This window comes from Bombina bombina, chromosome 5 (genome assembly GCF_027579735.1).
Source record: "Bombina bombina isolate aBomBom1 chromosome 5, aBomBom1.pri, whole genome shotgun sequence".
Lineage (NCBI taxonomy): Eukaryota > Metazoa > Chordata > Amphibia > Anura > Bombinatoridae > Bombina > Bombina bombina.
The window spans coordinates 555,308,369-555,328,163 of record NC_069503.1 but is presented as its reverse complement, the minus strand read 5'-3'; the positions used below and the strand labels follow the sequence as shown (position 1 = coordinate 555,328,163).

Sequence of the window (19,795 nt, the reverse complement as noted above, 5' to 3'; positions counted from 1 at the left end):
TTTCACATTCTGAACCCAGCCGGTTCGCTGGCGCTTTGATATTTTCTGATTTTTCTTAAGACACACAAATATATTACATGCAGCTACATTATTCTGAGAATATAAGGATTATGTTAACTCAAGGGTAAGAAAGTAAAGATTAGGAAGAGGAAAAATACTAAATGATTAAAGAGGACTTCCAGCATATAAATGTGCTCTGTTCCTTTAGAGCAGAAGGGGGTCAACATATATACTTAAAAATTAGGAGGTAGTAAGAATATGTAGCAGTCAGTATTTGTATTTAGTTATATAGAGAATAACCCCCAAAAATTGGAAGAATGGGTAAAATTCTAGGAGCCAATGGCTCCCTGGGTTTGTCAAGCCCTGCTTTTGAGCATTTTATTTTTAAACATTCCTTTCTGTACTATGTGTTATCCCCACAAAGAAGGTTATAGTCAAAGCTGTACTCCTTTTCTAGTCCCCTTAAAGGGCCACTAAACCCAAAATCTTTCTTTCATGATTCAGGTAGAGAATAGAAATGTAAACAAAATTACAATTTACTTCCATAATTTATTTTGGTTCATTTTTTAAATATCCTTATTTGAATAAAAAGCAATGTACATCGTGAGCCAATCACATGATGCTTCTATGTGCAGCAACCAATCATCAGCTAGTGAGCATATCTAGATATGCTTTTCATCAAAGAATATCAAGAGAATCAAACAAATTAGATAATATAAGTAAATTAGAAATATGTTTAACATTGCATTATCTTTCTAAATCATAAAAGAAAAAATGTGGGTGGCATGTCCCTTTAAAGAAGCAACTGGTGAAAACTTGAGAAGTCAGTGACTGACTTCATCTAGCGCAAAATACTTTAATAGTGTTTAACCCTTTTTAAACGAGTTAACACAAGGAATTGGTTTAAAAATAAAATGTTTTAAATGTTCATTTAAAGTAAAAGACATTCTCTAATTCTAAGACTAGTGCCCCTCTAATGCTATGTATTTCACTGCTGCTGATCCAATAAGCTGCGCTTGTCACACAGCTGAGTTGTGTGACAAGCGTTGGAGATTGGACCAGTGCCAGTTTTTGCTCAGCACCAGCAGTACTCTGAGTCGCTTACATGTGGTACTTCTATGTGCTTTGCCCATTTGAGGGGGTTGAACAGAACAAATAGCATTAAAGGCTTACTAGACTTAAAATGCAATGCTCTAACAAATTAAAGCATGTAATTATTTCGATTATAATGGCCCTTTAAGCAAATGGGCATTTTAGTGTAAAATAATATGCTTATTATAGAAACATGCGTACAAGCAAACTACAGTTACATTCACAAGAGTGAATAAGATACACACAAATGAGGGAAGACTTTTTAATGAACATAGACCACATTTAACATCTATAGAGGCTCGTAATGTGTAGAATTATAATCACCCGTTACAAAACCTATAAGGCGCAAGTGTTTTCTTCGTGTGAGCGTACAAACATCACTAGTTTTTTTTTTTTAAGACAAAAAAAAAAAATCTCAGTGACTGATTAGAGAATTTCCATTCTAATAAATGATACGCAATTTAACACAGCTGATAAAAAAAATAGTTACTTTCTAAGATTAAAATAAATTGATCGGACTTGTCATTTGTCAAGCACATAACCGTTACGTTTGTGACATGAACAATAGTAGAACGAGGAAACTCACGTTCCAGGCCTTATAAGTTAAGCACGCGGCGACTTAGCCTTTCTTACCTTTAAGGCCTCCAAGCCACACAGCCGAGACTTCCTCTCCTGGTCCTTAATGATAATGAAGGGTCGGCCATACTCATCGAAGGCTAAAGTCCCCAGCGCAGACATGGTGGAGACAAAGTGGGGGAAATGAAAAACGACTGTTGTTCAGAATGCTGGCTGCCAAACCCCACCGGCTCCTGTACCACGCATGCGCAAGCTTAGCGTCACTAGGAAACTGCTTCCATGCTGCCTAACGATATTTCTGGAACTCTCCATGCGTGGAATGTACCATCAAGAAAGACTGTGATGTTCACTTTCACTGTCGAAGGAAAATATGATGACATTAATTTAGAACACGTTTATTTACATAATGCTATATAATTTACTGGAATAATGCACTTTAGGTTAACTTAAATTTATAAACTATTAATAGGTTTTTCACTGTAGTACTAAGATGGTATATTCCTCAACGGCTTCTTCTGACAGGAGGGTGTTCCTAACTGCGTCACACTGACAGGTCACCGCCTTTCTTGCGGTTTATTAATTTTTAAGTGCGTTTTGATATAATGGGCGACGCAGCTTTTATTGAATGGTTTACCGAGTTGAACAATAAAAAATATACATATAATATATATACGGAAATTTAGCATATAATAATCACTCCATGTGCTCTCCTGTCTCCTCCTCTTCCGATTGGTGTTGTATCCTCATAATTTGTCCTTTCCTGTCATCTTGCTGGCTTTACAATCTAGCTCAGTGAAGTTAGAACACCGGGAATATAGAGTATCCTGTTTTTAGCCCATAGCTCTGAGATATTAGTGAAGGTCAGTTTTATTTCCCTGTTATTATTGATCATCAGAGAAAGTAAATACACATTGTGTGTTTTATTCCAGTTTAATAATCTCATATTTCATTAACAATTATTTCTACACAATTTTATTGAGTATTTAAAACTACACAATTTTATTGAGTATTTAAAAGAAGTATTGAGAAGCTTTTCAACTGCTCTAGCACATACCTGTATAATTATAATGCAAATTAATACATGCCACAATTTTAAGGTATAAATGTATTTTGGTAACCTTTTTAAAATGCAAAAGTGAAAAAGGATGGTAAACGTTTTTTGTTACTGTCTTTACAGTATTATATAGTATGTGCCTTGTTAAAGGGATACGTTTTTGTACCTATATATTAGCCCTACAAAGTATACAACATATGAGGGGTGCATGCCCCATTAATGTTAAAGCTCCCCCCAGGGTAAACAGCACTTTGTGTTCTGCAATTATTGCAGCTTGATCGGCTGTCACATGCATCTAATATGGATGTTCAACCCCTCATGTGAAAAAGGGAATTTCCTCAATTAAATGAGGGGTCACACCCCTCTCTTCTCCAGGGATAGGCACAGACAAAGGCTGTGGCGGACATTTTCAAAAGTACAGACCTTAGTGAAGGACACCAAGGTACATTTGAAATGAAAAACATTATTTTATAGTGCTTGGTGTTATACTGATGCAGTGACCACACATCTAGGCATTACTAAATGATTAAATAAAATAAATAAAACAGGGACACAAACCATGGGTGAAAAAGGCTGCAGCCCGCATTTATTAAAATTAAATGAAGATCAAAACTTTATTAAAATACACAAACTTCATTTAAAGGTGCTTGCCCTAAACAAAAAAGACGTGCCTTCCACTGGCTCTCAGCCAGGCACGCCCCCAGCTAAAATCTCTCCCCATATCTGAGGAGGTACCCACAATAATATTCCACTTTTTAGGCTAGCACCCCGCCACTGCACGAATTACAATCGTGCACCAACCCACAGGGCTAAGGCTTTTTTCACACCTTCGCTTAAATTAAAGTTAAACAAATGGAGCCCAATCTCATTAAGGTGAACACCATCCTTTAAAAAGAAACATCTGCCCGTTTCACCTTCAAATTCTACATGACGAATTGCACAACCACCAAACTTTGCAACAAAACTAGAAATAGTCCTGTTGACTTTCTTTCTAGAGCAGTCCAATTTCCTAGCATCCCAAGCTGATCTCCAGCAAAGTCTGCATTCTATGACAGACCAAACTACCATGATTCGAGGAAATAACTCCTTTAATCTAATGATTTCCCACTTAATCATATCTATTAACTTTTTCTTTTTCTGTCATTGCCCCCCGCATGAATGACAAGAATATCAGGAGGGTGGAAAAGCCTAGCCCAACTAATAACATGCCCCACCAATTGATCCCACCTCAAACCCCTAATGCCAAACCATTTAATAAAAACATTCTCAAATGAGCAACAAAGCTGGGACCCTGCATCTTTACATGAAGCCGCTTTCCTCGCCCAGTAAATATAGGAGTGCCCAACGATCCAACAATGCGGGGGACCTGCTGAAACAAAAGACTATCACACTAAATCTGGCCTGACATATAACCTGAAGCAACCAGACTTCCACCTTCCAATCCTTTTCACCACACCTTCATTCAAACCCAAAATGCTCGCTTCCGTAGCTGCCCCAATCCTAAAGGAATGGCATCCAAAATCCCTACTATCAACTCCAATCTCCACTAAACCTTTCTTCAACACCGCTTCAAACTGAAAACGAGATAAACACGTCCCATCTTCATGGATTAACAAAGCCCTACCCTTTAAACAACTCCTGAAATGCAAAAATTCCTGAACTGCCGTAACCGGGCAGCACACCCCACCTATCCGTTTCAGGCTAACCCAACAACCCCTACCTTCTTGATCAGTTTTCGATTTTTTTAACCATAACAGAACCTCTTGCGAATTCAACACAACATCATTCAAATCAAAACCACCTTGACTCCAACGATTCGCGGAAACCAATTCAGATACCCTAAAAGCTCCAAAATATGCTAATAAAAAAGCTACTTTAAATAATAACACTTCAAAATTGGAAAAACAAACTCTATGTAAAACTAAAACCATTCTTTCCAATAATGAAAAAAACAATGGACGCCTCTTATCCAAAACTACTTTCTTCTTTAACAAGCCTCTCACTGCCATACGAATACAAAATATTTTAGACAAATCCTCCCAACCTAAAGTTTTAAACAAGAAGGATAAAGCCGACATGTTACGCTTTATCAATGATTTAGAATTTTTTTAACTCCCCACACCTCAATCCAATCCAAAAGCAAACTCACTTCATTCACGTGCTTATCTTTCCCAACAAGTTTATTGAGCCATTGAACCCAAACAGACACATAAGCATTCCAAGTTCTAGGAGCTAAAGCTCCCCTCACCATATTCAAAACTCTAGAAAATTCAGGTACCACATTTCCTCCGGGCAAGTAGCACCCACAGTGTCTGCATCCGGGAACTGCTTCTCGAAACCTCTGCCACTGAAAACGAGAAAGAGCATCAGCCCCTATATTCTCCTTTCCAGGAACATGAACAGCTCTAAAATACACATTATGTTTCAGACATTCGAAAACAAACATTCTGATCAAACCAATAACCGGTTTCGAACTAGACGATAAACGGTTGATGGCAAAAACCACACCCATATTATCTGAATGAAAGACCACTTTTTTGTTTTCAAACTCACAACCCCAAATCTTCAAAGCTACCACTAAAGGGAATAACTCCAGAAAAACAAGGTTTCTAGTCAAGCCAGCTGCCACCCAAACACCGGGCCAAGCACCAGAACACCACTTATTGCCAAACAAAGCACCAAAACCATGTGCACCAGAAGCATCTGTAAATAAATGCAATTCACTGTTCGCCACTTCTGCAGACTGAATCAAAGAAGTACCATTGAAGTCCTTTAAAAAAGCCTTCCATACACGTAAGTCCTCCTTAACTTGAGCAGACAAACGGATCCTAAAATGAGGAATCTTAACCCCAACCGTTGACAAGGACAACCTCCTGCAGAAAATTCTGCCAACCGGGATAATCTTGCAAGCAAAATTCAGCTTGCCAACTAAAGATTGAATCTCCCTCAAAGAAAGCTTCTTTCTCCTAAGAGCTGAATCAACAGAAATTAACAAATCCTTCACCTTGTCCTTAGGAAGCCTGCATTCCATCAAAACTGTATCAATGCAGATACCCAGAAAACTAATAACCGAAGAAGGCCCTTCAGTTTTTTCAGATGCAACAGGGATACCAAAGTCCCCAGCCATAGCCAAAAAAGAATCCATAAGAACCTGACACGAATTCTGTCCCGACGGACCCACAAAAAGGAAATCATCCAAATAATGGATAACTGATGACAACCCAGAAATCTGTTTGACCACCCATTCCAAGAAACAGCTACATTTTTCAAATAAGGAACAAGAAATGGAACAACCCATAGGTAAACACAAGTCCACAAAATAAGAACCATCCACAAAACAGCCCAATAAATGATGGCACAATGGGTGCACCGACAACAACCTGAAAGCAGATTCAATATCCACTTTAGCCAACAAAGCGTTAGCACCCGCCTCCTTAACCAGAGAAAAAGCTTTATCAAAGGAAGCATATCTAACCATAGATAGTTCAGGTTCAATACCATCATTCACCAAAAAACCATTCGGAAAGGATAAATGGTGTAGAAGCCTAAATTGATTCGGTACCTTTTTTGGAACGACACCCAAGGGGGACACCCTTAGATTATCGAAAGGAGGAGCAGAAAATGGACCTACCATTCTACCCAAAGAAACATCTTTCCGAATTTTCTGCAACACCACATCAGGGAAATCCCTAGCAGACTTAAGATTACCAGCAAAAACAGACTCAATACCTTTGACAAATGGAATAAAGAAGCCATCATTGAAACCATTGAACAGAATCTCCGCATCAGAAGCCATACCCGTTCTCCTACTGTACAACCTTAACCAAGGCTCCATCTTTTCTACTTTCACCGGAGTCTTGGCCTTGAATGACACTATCGACCTTTGTTGAAGATTTAGCCTTCTTGAAACACTTGACGCTGGAATGAATTCCTCCACAAAAGGAACATTCGTGCTTGTACTTGCAAGCCGCTCCAAATTTACACACCCCTTCATTAAACTGAAAGCAGAGACCTTTCCTAAAAGCCACTGCTGATGAAGCTGACAAGGAGGCACTTGAGACCACTCCCGAACCCCGAAAGGGCTGAACAGACCTCAAAGGAGTCATAAGCTCCAACCAAATGCCCATATCCCTATCATCCCAAAGCATTTCCGGCCGAACTGCCAAACGCTGGCGGAACTGCTCATCATACTTCCACGAAGCTAAACCACCATAAGTACGACAAGCACTCGCTATCTCGTCCAGGTAACAAAAGAGGGAAGAACACAATTCAGGGTTCTTTTCTCCAATAACACTAGCTAAAATACAGAAGGCCCTAGACCAATTAGACAGAGTTTTAGGAATCTTCCTAAATCTTCTTCTCCGTTCGTCATCCTCCTTCTTACCCGACTCGCTTTTAGTATCCTCCTTGCTGTCAAAACTTTGATCCACAGGAAGAAGAGAAAAAATTTCAACAAACTCTCGTCTCCAAATTTTTTCTTTAATATCTTTAGAGAGATAAATACCCAAAGGACCTACCGAACACAAACAAGGACGCCTCAAGGCTTGATCAGATACCCTAACCTGACTAACAACCGAAGGAGCACCAGATGGAACAGAAACCGCCTGATCCAAGAGACTTCCACTGGAAGTCACATTCTACGCAACCCAGGCACCAACCGGACCCGAGGGAACACTGACATTAGCCTGTGCACTGTTAACAACACTAACATTAGACTGAGAGCTGCTCTCCATCTGAAAAACTAAATCCTTCAAACCTCTAAGTAAAACTTCACACCTGTCATCGGACGCACTCACACTCGGCACTGGCAACTCACTACTACTCGAACCTGTATTACATGAAGTTTTGGATAACCCTTTGGATGTACGTGTCTCCTTCCTTGCATCCAGGCGTATAGATTCATTTCCATGCCTCGGAACCACTCTATCTCTGTGACTCCTTTCCGGAGATCTAGATCTCCTATGCCTCACTCTCTCCCTTGACTGACTGTCTAGTGTACCCCAGACAGACGTTTCTGAATCCTGATTCTTTCTGACAGTAATAGGCGACCGGGATCTTACCCGACGCCGTGCTACTGGAATCCTGGACCTTCCTTCCTGACTCCTCCCTTCGCCTGAATTAACCTGTGACCGAGAGGATGCGTAATCCCTATTATCTACAATACTACCGTTAACATAATCATTACTATCCCTATGACCCCTGACAAAACTAGGCCTAGCCCTGTTTACATTACACTCATCTAAAGGAGAATTCCTGCCCACTGGACTACTAATAAACCCCCCAACTTTTTCTGGAACTAAAGCCTTAATCAATTGATTTAAAACATCAATACCCCCTACCTGTTCTGTTGAAACTGGTCCTGAACAAAATGGGAACTGCTCCTCCTCCTCACCAAAGTCGCTATGCTGCTCCTCTATCCATAAAGAATCGCCTTCTTCGTGTTCGCTCCGACGAGCGACGTTAGTCTGTCCAGAAGTACTGCACCTATCCTGAAAAACAGCTGGGGAAAGAGATACATTACCCTGCCTAACGGCAGCCCCCCTTAATTCCTTAATACCCTGATTAATTCCACTATCCCTACTTCTGTTAAATTGATTACTACCCCTATTGACAACATAATCTTCCTGAAACCCTATATCTAAACTAACATCCTGAGCCACAGTGTAAGCAGGTCCAGCTAAATCAACACAAAGCTTAGTTTTCCTCACAACTTTTTTACCAGACCCTTTAGCGCTGGGGTCTTGAAAAACTTATTCGCGCCTAACTGCATCAGCCATTGGCCTATTAATCATCCTAGCCTCAGGCCTAGCGCCCGTTACGCTCCTATTCCCTGCAGGCCCTGTCAATCCCTCACTGGCACCTTCATTGAGGGCCGTATTGTCCTGAAAATGCTCCACCATAGGCCCTGAGGCCGTAATCCCCCTCCGGGAAGATGAGCCCTCTAGGCCTGTAATGGCCGTTACCTGGTCGCGAAATGGCGCCAAATTTAAAGATGCCTCGTCCTCAGAGTCTTCCTCAAAGGCCCCCATTGCTGCCTCATTTTCTTCTGGTAAACCACCATACACCCCCACTTCACCTGTAAAAGAAATAACATTACCTTCTCCAGGCTCCGAAACCGGCAACCGTGACTCCTCCGGAACTCTGCCGACTCCCCTCCTGCTCCGCCGCTTGTTACCAGCTCCCGACTTGTTTGCGACGGTGCCGGCCTGCACCGCCCGTTGATCGGAACCGCCTCCAGCTGATGAAGTCCTCACCGCTCTTCTTCCTCTGCTACCGGAATCCTGCCTCTTCGCTCCCGACGGACTAAGCCTCTCAGGCGGGCGGGACCTGCGAACAGGCCTAGAAGCTCCTCCACCCGCCGTCACCGCTCCTCCTGAACCTATGGCCTCTTCAGGGACGAGTCTTCGCTGGATCCAGTCGACGCCTTTTGTCTTCAGCAGCTCCTAAACTGTGCCAAGTATTGATTGCAGATCCGCCATGGTAAGTATCAGGAAACCGGAACGCTTCTTTGCAGGTAAGTACCAGGAACGCTTCTTTGCAGGTCCTCTTCACACAATGATGAAAGGGAAAGTGAGCAACGGCTCACAAAGACACGCCCATCTGCTCCTCGAGTGAGGTCACTGGCCCCTCCTCTCACAGGCGCTCGACGGGGCCTCATATACCACTGATCCTATAACCAGCCCTCCTCTGGCTATACCCATGAGCCAGTGTCACTACTGTGTCTTTGTATAGAGCTGGGTGTTATACAGATTCAGATACACATCCAGTATTTCACTCAGGCTTTATTTATTCCGTAACTTATCACCCAATATCACTAGCAGTCTCTTGACAAGCCACTAACTTTATTCACACTGCATATTTTTTTTATTCCTATTATTTAATCAGAAAAAAAAGATACACTAAGGTTGTGGCGGACACTGCAAGGGCTGGTCACGGACACCAGTGTCTGTGTACGGACACCTTACCTATCCCTGCTCTTCTCTATTATTCAGGTGGTCTCCGTAGTTTCCTAACTTCCTAAAAAAAACACACAGAAGGACATAAAACACCAGCTGGATAAGAGGGAATCCCTCTTACTGTGTGGTATCTCATAACCCGCTTATTCAGACCAGCGTTGACCTCAAAATTTGAAGGATCTGGAGAGATCTTTATGGAGGAATGGTCTCAGATCTCTTGCCACATATTCTCCAACCACATCAGGCATTATAGGAGAAGCCTAAGAGCTGTTATCTTTGCAAAGGGAGGTAGCACAAATAATTTTGTGGAAAAACCTGTGTTTTTGCAAATGTTTGATATCCATGAGAGCAGAGTTTTTTTGTGAATTTTTTTAACAAAAGGTAAAACAATAAAGACAGTTTTTCACAGCCTTCTTTGCTCATATTTACCAAGGGTGCCAATATTAGTGGAGGGCACTGTATAGACGTTCATTGAAGCCCTTTGCAGTTATGTAGATGAAAACATGTAAAATCGTATTTATGCAATATTCATATTTAATAATAAAGTGTTAGACTGTGTATTTACTGTAAATATTTCACATTCCAATGTTCTTCACATAGCAGAATCTGTTATATGTATTTCTAAATATATATTTATATATATATATATATGTATATATCTATATCTATATATAATCATCTATATATATATATATATATATATAGGTATAGATATATATATTTTATATAAAAAATTATATATGTAGTAATATGTATGAGTAAATAGAACATATTCTGCTATGTGAAGAAGTTTTGAATGTGAAAAATTCATATTTTCATGTCAGGTTAGCACACTTGAGAATATGCAATTGTGTTTGCTCATGAGTAGGGTGTTTTTTTCCACCTTTTTGCTCCATTGACTTGCATTCACAATATTCGAAGTTTGGCATTTTACATTCGTCGGGCTAGCCAGACTTGTGCAAAAAGATTAGTTCTAGTGCAGTTAATTATCGGTCAGCAGCATTAAATAATGCTCCACTTATAATCTGGGCCTTTATCTTCTGATTTATAATATCAATTGTTATTGAAAAATATAGATATAAAATAATAATTTATGGTGTTTTGGGAAGGGGAACAGATGCTAAATGCGGGACAACAATGTTTTTGTTTGAAATAATTAGGGAATAATGACTTCCGTGCTGATATTTACTATGTACACCAGTGTTTCCCAAACCCAGTCCTCAGGACCCTTACTCAGGCCAGATATTCATTATATCTTAACTAGAGCACAGGTGAAACAATCAGCTGATGGGTGAGCTGATTGTTTCACCTGTGCTCTAGTTAAAGGGATGTTAAACTCAATATTGACCGATTATATGATCAATCTTGTTCAGTCTTATTACATTTGCACACCAAATTTCAATTAATAAATTATATAGCCATTTACTTACAATTTTCTTATATTTAATCTGTCTGTTCCGTTAAATCGCCAGCCCCCTGTGACGTCATAATCATTGTTTATTTCTGTTGATCAATCAGCAAGCCTGTCGCCAGACAGGCTTACTTCTATGCAATCTGATTCGCGCATGCGCATTAACGCACAATCTGAGCAATCCGACCATCCAATCAGAAGCTTTTAAATACACAGACGATTTTGCTCGTGCATGTTTTCTGGAACACATGCGTGCATTGTCAGTTACCACACGGCGTGCTAAAGTAAACAGTGAATTGTGTAGTATTCCTAAACGATTCATTGTTTACTTGGAACAGTGCCAGTAAGTACATTGATGCATTCTATCTGTTGAATTTTTTTAATAGCCACAATTTTGACAAATATTGTTGCAATAGAAAACAATTTTATATTTGATATGCATTTAAATTACTTACTATCTGTAAACAATTGATATATTTGTATTATGTCACATAAATATATATGACTATATAATATTTAAAATATATATTTTTGGTGGACAATATGATACTATATATTACGTCATGCTCACCAATGCGCATGCGTGAAAAATAATACTGTCGGTAGCGAGCAAATTCTCTGACATGCAGAGAGGGTGGAGACAAGATGAAGTAGACTATATTCAGTGAAACATCGAAGAGGGGCTGGGCAATGCGGAGAGATGCGGCGCAACAAGGGTTTGAGAATGTATTCAAAATTTAATAAACGTACATGAAAAAATAGTGACATGATAATGCGGTTTAATACTTATTATATTAAAGAATCTAAATCTGTAATTTGACAATAACGGAGTTTACCATCACTTTAAGATATAATGAATATCTGGCCTGAGAAAGGGTCCTGAGGACTGGGTTTGGGAAACACTGATGTACACCCTAGAAAATTACAGAAAAAAATATAGCTGCAAGCAGCAATAGAGGTGGCCAGCGCATTATTTTTGCAATGCCATATAAGTAGTTATGTCACAAAATAAAGCTATACTGTTTACAGTTCTAACATAAGCATTTGGAAAAAAAACACATTTTCGAAATGTTTGCATTTTTTAAAATGACTGCCACACCATATGACCTATACTTTCAACATGAACAAATGTAACTCTAGGTGACAATATATGGTTATACAGCAAATTTCACAGTTTTAACATAAGCGGTTGGAAAGAAAACACAGTTTCAAAATTTTTGCGTAAACCAATATGGCTGCCACAGCTTGTGACTAATTCCTTCAACATGAACAACTGTGACTCTAGGTTACAATATAAGACTGTACAGCAAATTTCACAGATCTTACATAAGCGGTTGCAGAGAAAATAGACTTTTGAAATTTTCGCGTAAACCAAGATGGCTGCCCGATCGTAAGATATACAGCCTCTATATTATGCATAATAGTGCTCACTATAGATGTCAATTAACATGGCAAAAATAAAGCATTTTTGTAAAACGGTTTTTGTTTTATTATGAATTTAAATATATCGTTAAGCAATTTTGAACAATTCAAAATGGCTGCCAAACCACATGACGTATCAACTTCTCTTGAACAAATCTGAATGTTAGTCATAAGATAACTCTATAAACAAAATTTCAAGTCTGTCCCATAAGCGGTTTCGGAGAAGAAGATTTTTTTAGTTTTTAAAAATAGCGCATACGAAACAAAATGGCCACCAAGCTATGCAATGTATGGCTTTCAAATTGCACATACTAATGCTCACTATAGACCTCTACAATTTGCAGAAGTTTCATGAAAATTTGCAAATGTTTTATTTCACGAAGGCGACTGCGCAATGCAAATTTTAACTGCAATATTGTCTTTAAGGGTTATGACTATGTGTAATCATGTGTTTATTACACTGTAATATTGTTAAATATTGTAAAACTAATGTATAAAGTGCAAAATTAAGCAATTAAATGGTGATAAAAAGGTTAATGTCTCACAGCAGCCATGTTGATTATGGAAAAATCCCAATTTTAACAATCTTGGTAGAGGACCTTGCAAGGAGCATACGTGCAAAATTGCGCTTTATTGCACTAAGCGGTTTAAGAGAAGAAGATGTTTAAAGATTTTCGCAAAATGCAAGATGGTTGCTACATCATGTGACCAAGTCACTTCTGTTGAGCAATGGAAAATCTAGGTCATAGCATCACTAAGCTCAGCAAGTTTCAAAGTTGCAACATAAGCAGTTCCAGAGCTAAAGATTATTAAGCAGTTCTCGAAATTTGTCGCAAAAAACAATATGGCTGCGTAACCTTATGACCTATGAGTTCAATATTGCATGAGATGTAGCATTGCAATAGGCTGTACCAGCATACCTGATTTCAAGAGTTTAGCATAAGTAATTTGTGTTTTGTGAGCAATTGACTCAAAAGAGGCAGTATTGAATTACAAATAATTACGATAAACATAAACCCGATATTGCTGCCGCATCATGTGACTGATTCTCTCCTAATGAGCAATTATGAATCTAGGTAACAATATAAGACTGTATAGCAAATTTCACAGTTCTTACATAAGCGGTTGCAGAGAAAATAGACTTTCGAAATTTTCGCGTAAACCAAGATGGCTGCCCGATCGTAAGATATACAGCCTCCATATTACGCACAATAGTGCTCACTATAGATGTCAATAAACATGGCAAAAATAAAGCATTTTTGTAAAACTGTTTTTGTTTTATTATTAATTTAAATATATCATTAAGCAATTTTGAACAATTCAAAATGGCTGCCAAACCACATGATGTATCAACTTCTCTTGAACAAATCTGAATGTTAGTCATAAGATAACTCTATAAACAAAATTTCAAGTCTGTCCCATAAGCGGTTTCGGAGAAGAAGATTTTTATAGCTTTTAAAAATGGCGCATACGAAACAAAATGGCCGCCAAGCTATGCAATGTATGGCTTTCAAATTGCACATACTAAGGCTCACTATAGACCTCTACAATTTGCAGAAGTTTCATGAAAATTTGCAAATGTTTTATCTCACGAAGGCGATTGCGCAATGCGAATTTTAACTGCAATATTGTCTTTAAGGGTTATGACTATGTGTAATCATGTGTCTATTACACGTTAATATTGTTAAATATTGTAAAACTAATGTATAAAGTGCAAAATTACGCAATTAAATGGCGATAAAAAGGTTAATGTCTCACAGCAGCCATGTTGATTATGGAAAAATCACAGTTTGAACAAACTTGGTAGAGGACATTGCAAGGAGCATATGTGCAAAATTGCGCGTCATTGCACTAAGCGGTTTAGGAGAAGAAGATGTTTGAATATTTTCGCAAAATGCAATATGGCTGCCACATCATGTGACCAAGGCACTTCTCTTGAGCAATAGCAATTTCAGGTCATAGTAGCATTAAGCACAGCGAGTTTCAAATTTGTAACATAAGCAGTTCCAGAGCTAAAGGTTTTTAAGCGTTTGTCGAAATTTGTTGCAAAAAGCAATATGGCTGCCAGAGCATGTGACCTATGAGTTCAATTTTGCATGAGATGTAGCACAGCAATAGGCTGTACCAGCATACCTGATTTTAAGAGCTTTGCAAAAACAGTTAAGCAGTTATGGGCAATTGAATACAAAGCTTGGCGGAATAAAAAGAATAATAATAATAATAATAATAATAATAATAATAATCCGAACAATAACAATAGGTTGTCCTGCAACTTTGTTGCTGGCCACCTAAATTTCAAGTCTGTCCCATAAGCGGTTTCGGAGAAGAAGATTTTTATAGCTTTTAAAAATGGCGCATACGAAACAAAATGGCCGCCAAGCTATGCAATGTATGGCTTTCAAATTGCACATACTAAGGCTCACTATAGACCTCTACAATTTGCAGAAGTTTCATGAAAATTTGCAAATGTTTTATTTCACGAAGGCGATTGCGCAATGCGAATTTTAACTGCAATATTGTCTTTAAGGGTTATGACTATGTGTAATCATGTGTCTATTACACGTTAATATTGTTAAATATTGTAAAACTAATGTATAAAGTGCAAAATTACGCAATTAAATGGCGATAAAAAGGTTAATGTCTCACAGCAGCCATGTTGATTATGGAAAAATCACAGTTTGAACAAACTTGGTAGAGGACATTGCAAGGAGCATATGTGCAAAATTGCGCGTCATTGCACTAAGCGGTTTAGGAGAAGAAGATGTTTGAATATTTTCGCAAAATGCAATATGGCTGCCACATCATTGTGACCAAGGCACTTCTCTTGAGCAATAGCAATTTCAGGTCATAGTAGCATTAAGCACAGCGAGTTTCAAATTTGTAACATAAGCAGTTCCAGAGCTAAAGGTTTTTAAGCGTTTGTCGAAATTTGTTGCAAAAAGCAATATGGCTGCCAGAGCATGTGACCTATGAGTTCAATTTTGCATGAGATGTAGCACAGCAATAGGCTGTACCAGCATACCTGATTTTAAGAGCTTTGCAAAAACAGTTAAGCAGTTATGGGCAATTGAATACAAAGCTTGGCGGAATAAAAAGAATAATAATAATAATAATAATAATAATAATAATCCGAACAATAACAATAGGTTGTCCTGCAACTTTGTTGCTGGCCACCTAAAAATCTTGCATTTCATAAGATGAAACTTCTCCTATATCATTAAGTTTCTGCAAACTAAAGTTCTTTTCTAAAAATGCTAGGTCTGATAGAAAAACAAGATATAATTTGTATGGGTACATTACAGAAAAAAAACTTGACATTTATGTATGATTGCAATAAGGGCCAAACAGCTCAAGCACAGCTGTAGATCAAGCTGTAGGGTAGTTGTATATTTATGTCCAGAATTGTGCTCAATGTTGACAACTGTGTCCATAGTGTTTTTATATATGTACAAGACCATCAGGCATAAAAATAGGTACCTTCTTTATCACACCATCCTAAACATGTAAGGGTGCCATGGGGAAATAATCTTGTAGGATAAAGATACCATATATAAGCTACTTTAATGAAATTGTCCTTCAAGTTTGCACTGCAGGAAAATCCTGTTCCCTTCCTCGACTGTGTTGGCCTTCTCAGCTAAGGATAGCTCCATTGACTTCTATGGGGGGAGTCAAAACTGTTTACTTTCAACTTATAATATGAGCACTACCCGACGCATGCAAAAACCTTACTTATAGTGGAGTTAGAGCATGAGCTGGAGTGTTAAATACACTTTTAATCTAACCCAAAGTTAGTAGGAGTTTGGTACCCATTATTATGATGTTGTCTGCAAAATATATTTTTAGGTGGCCAGCAACAAAGTTGCAGGACAACCTATTGTTATTGTTCGTATTATTATTATTATTATTATTATTATTATTATTATTATTATTCTTTTTATTCCGCCAAGCTTTGTATTCAATTGCCCATAACTGCTTAACTGTTTTTGCAAAGCTCTTAAAATCAGGTATGCTGGTACAGCCTATTGCTGTGCTACATCTCATGCAAAATTGAACTCATAGGTCACATGCTCTGGCCGCCATATTGCTTTTTGCGACAAATTTCGACAAACGCTTAAAAATCTTTAGCTCTGGAACTGCTTATGTTACAACTTTGAAACTCGCTGTACTTAGTGCTACTATGACCTGAAATTGCTATTGCTCAAGAGAAGTGCCTTGGTCACATGATGTGGCAGCCATCTTGCATTTTGCGAAAATATTCAAACATCTTCTTCTCCTAAACTGCTTAGTGCAATGACGCGCAATTTTGCACATATGCTCCTTGCAAGGTCATCTACCAAGTTTGTTCAAACTGCGATTTTTCCATAATCAACATGGCTGCTGTGAGACATTAACCTTTTTATCGCCATTTAATTGCGTAATTTTGCACTTTATACATTAGTTTTACAATATTTAACAATATTACAGTGTAATAGACACATGATTACACATAGTCATAACCCTTAAAGACAATATTGCAGTTCAAATTCGCATTGCGCAATCGCCTTAGTGAAATAAAACATTTGCAAATTTTCATGAAACTTCTGCAAATTGTAGAGGTCTATAGTGAGCATTAGTATGTGCAATTTGAAAGCCATACATTGCATAGCTTGGCGGCCATTTTGTTTTGTATGCGCCATTTTTAAAAACTATAAAAATCTTCTTCTCCGAAACCGCTTATGGGACAGACTTGAAATTTTGTTTATAGACTTATCTTATGACTAACATTCAGATTTGTTCAAGAGAAGTTGATACGTCATGTGGTTTGGCAGCCATTTTGAATTGTTCAAAATTGCTTAACGATATATTTAAATTCATAATAAAACAAAAACCGTTTTACAAAAATGCTTTATTTTTGCCATGTTTATTGACATCTATAGTGAGCACTATTGTGCTTAATATGGAGGCTGTATATCTTACGATCGGGCAGCCATCTTGGTTTACGCGAAAATTTCGAAAGTCTATTTTCTCTGCAACCCCTTATGTAAGAATTGTGAAATTTGCTGTACAGTCTTATATTGTTACCTAGATTCATAGTTGCTCATTAGGAGAGAATCAGTCACATGATGCGGCAGCAATATCGGTTTTATGTTTATCGTAATTATTTGCAATTCAATACTTCCTCTTTTGAGTCAATTGCTCACAAAACACAAATTACTTATGCTAAACTCTTGAAATCAGGCATGCTGGTACAGCCTATTTTAATGCTACATCTCATGCAATATTGAACTGATAGGTCATAAGGTTACGCAGACAATATAGCAGTTAAAATTCGCATTGCGCAGTCGTCTTCGTGATATAAAACATTTGCAAATTTTCATGAAACTTCTGCAAATTGTAGAGGTCTATAGTGAGCATTAGTATGTGCAATTTGAAAGCCATACATTGCATAGCTTGGCAGCCATTTTGTTTTGTATGCGCCATTTTTAAAAACTATAAAAATCTTCTTCTCCGAAACCGCTTATGGGACAGACTTGAAATTTTGTTTATAGCGTTATCTTATGACTAACATTCAGATTTGTTCAAGAGAAGTTGATACGTCATGTGGTTTGGCAGCCATTTTGAATTGTTCAAAATTGCTTAACGATCTATTTAAATTCATAATAGAACAAAAACCGTTTTACAAAAATGCTTTATTTTTGCCATGTTTATTGATATCTATAGTGAGCATTATTGTGCATAATATAGAGGCTGTATATCTTACAATCGGGCAGCTATCTTGGTTTGCACGAAAATTTCGAAAGTCTATTTTCTCTGCAACCGCTTATGTAAGAACTGTGAAATTTGCTGTACAGTCTTATATTGTGACCTAGAGTCACAGTTGTTCATGTTGAAGGAATTAGTCACAAGCTGTGGCAGCCATATTGGTTTACGCAAAAATTTTGAAACTGTGTTTTCTTTCCAACCGCATATGTTAAAACTGTGAAATTTGCTGTATAACCATATATTGTTGAAAGTATAGGTCATATGGTGTGGCAGCCATTTTAAAAAACGCAAACATTTCGAAAATGTGTTTTTTTCCCCAAATGCTTATGTTAGAACTGTAAACCGTTGTTATATAGCTTTATTTTGTGACATAACTACTTATATGGCATTGCAAAAATAATGCGCTGGCCACCTCTATTGCTGCTTGCAGCTATATTTTTTTTTTAAGATCTCTTTACTGGAATCAACTCTGAGGTTGTAATAAATAAATAAATTATATATATATATATATATACTAATTTCTAAGTGCCATCCTTTAGGAAGCATATATTATATATCAGCAGCATATAAGCATGGAGCAGCAGCCCCTCCAAAATAAGCATATAGACCCCAGCAGTACAGTAGAGCAGGTTCCCATGCAGACTGACACTGTGGGAACGTACAGCAGACATCAGCGAGGCTGTACATGAACCTGTCCTCATGCACACTGAGTAAGGGCAACAAACAAACACAGCAACACCGGCTCCTTAGAGACACTGCAGAAAATTTTTCACTAAAAAATTCTAATCGCAGAAAATGAAAAAAAGTCCTGCCTCTGGGGCTGCACGTAGATGCCTCGTGTGATTGGCTCATCCATGTGCATGGCTATGTCTTCAACAAAGGGTATCTGAAGAATTAAGCAAATAGAAGTAAAATGGAATGTTGTTTAACATTGTATTCTCTATCTGACTCTTGAAAGATAGAGAATACTGCAGAAAATTTTTCACTAAAAAATTCTAATCGCAGAAAATGAAAAAAAGTTCTGCCTCTGGGGCTGCACGTAGATGCCTCGTGTGATTGGCTCATCCATGTGCATGGCTATGTCTTCAACAAAGGGTATCTGAAGAATTAAGCAAATAGAAGTAAATTGGAATGTTGTTTAACATTGTATTCTCTATCTGACTCTTGAAAGAAAATTTTTGGGTTTCATGTTCCTTTAAAGTAATTTAACAGGCTATAAAAAATCTTTAGATCAATTAATATTCAATTAAATCGTCTGGTACCTCTGTATTAGGGACACAATATAATTTATAAATCTGCCTTAACTCAAAATGAATATCACACTTGAATTTTACTGGAACATTTATAATTAGCCAGAAATATTAACCAATTCAATATATAGCTTATTTAACAACGTTTGGACATAGCATGTATCCAAATCTCACAATGAAATCTTAGCTTAACTCCAACAAATTTAATGGAATTTCCAGAAAAAAAATCACTATTTAGGCCAAAATAATCTTATGTACTTCAATTAAACAAACAGAGATTTAACACTGTATT

At 37.9% G+C, this 19,795-nt stretch overlaps 2 protein-coding genes across 2 annotated transcripts in view; one reads left to right on the top strand and one right to left on the bottom strand.

Moving 5' to 3' along the window:
- CCT5 (chaperonin containing TCP1 subunit 5) overlaps positions 1-1,940 on the bottom strand; it is a 34,796-nt gene extending 32,856 nt beyond the window's left edge. Inside the window, exon 1 of the mRNA XM_053714507.1 lies at positions 1,726-1,940. Within this exon, the coding sequence (XP_053570482.1) occupies positions 1,726-1,830 (105 nt within the window). The 5' untranslated portion in view covers positions 1,831-1,940. The remainder of the gene's footprint in view (positions 1-1,725) is intronic.
- Positions 1,941-2,411: 471 nt separating this feature from the next.
- LOC128661551 (ATP synthase subunit C lysine N-methyltransferase-like) overlaps positions 2,412-19,795 on the top strand; it is a 268,286-nt gene continuing 250,902 nt past the window's right edge. The window contains exon 1 of the mRNA XM_053715794.1: positions 2,412-2,528. The gene's annotated coding sequence lies outside the window, so the exon portion shown is untranslated. The remainder of the gene's footprint in view (positions 2,529-19,795) is intronic.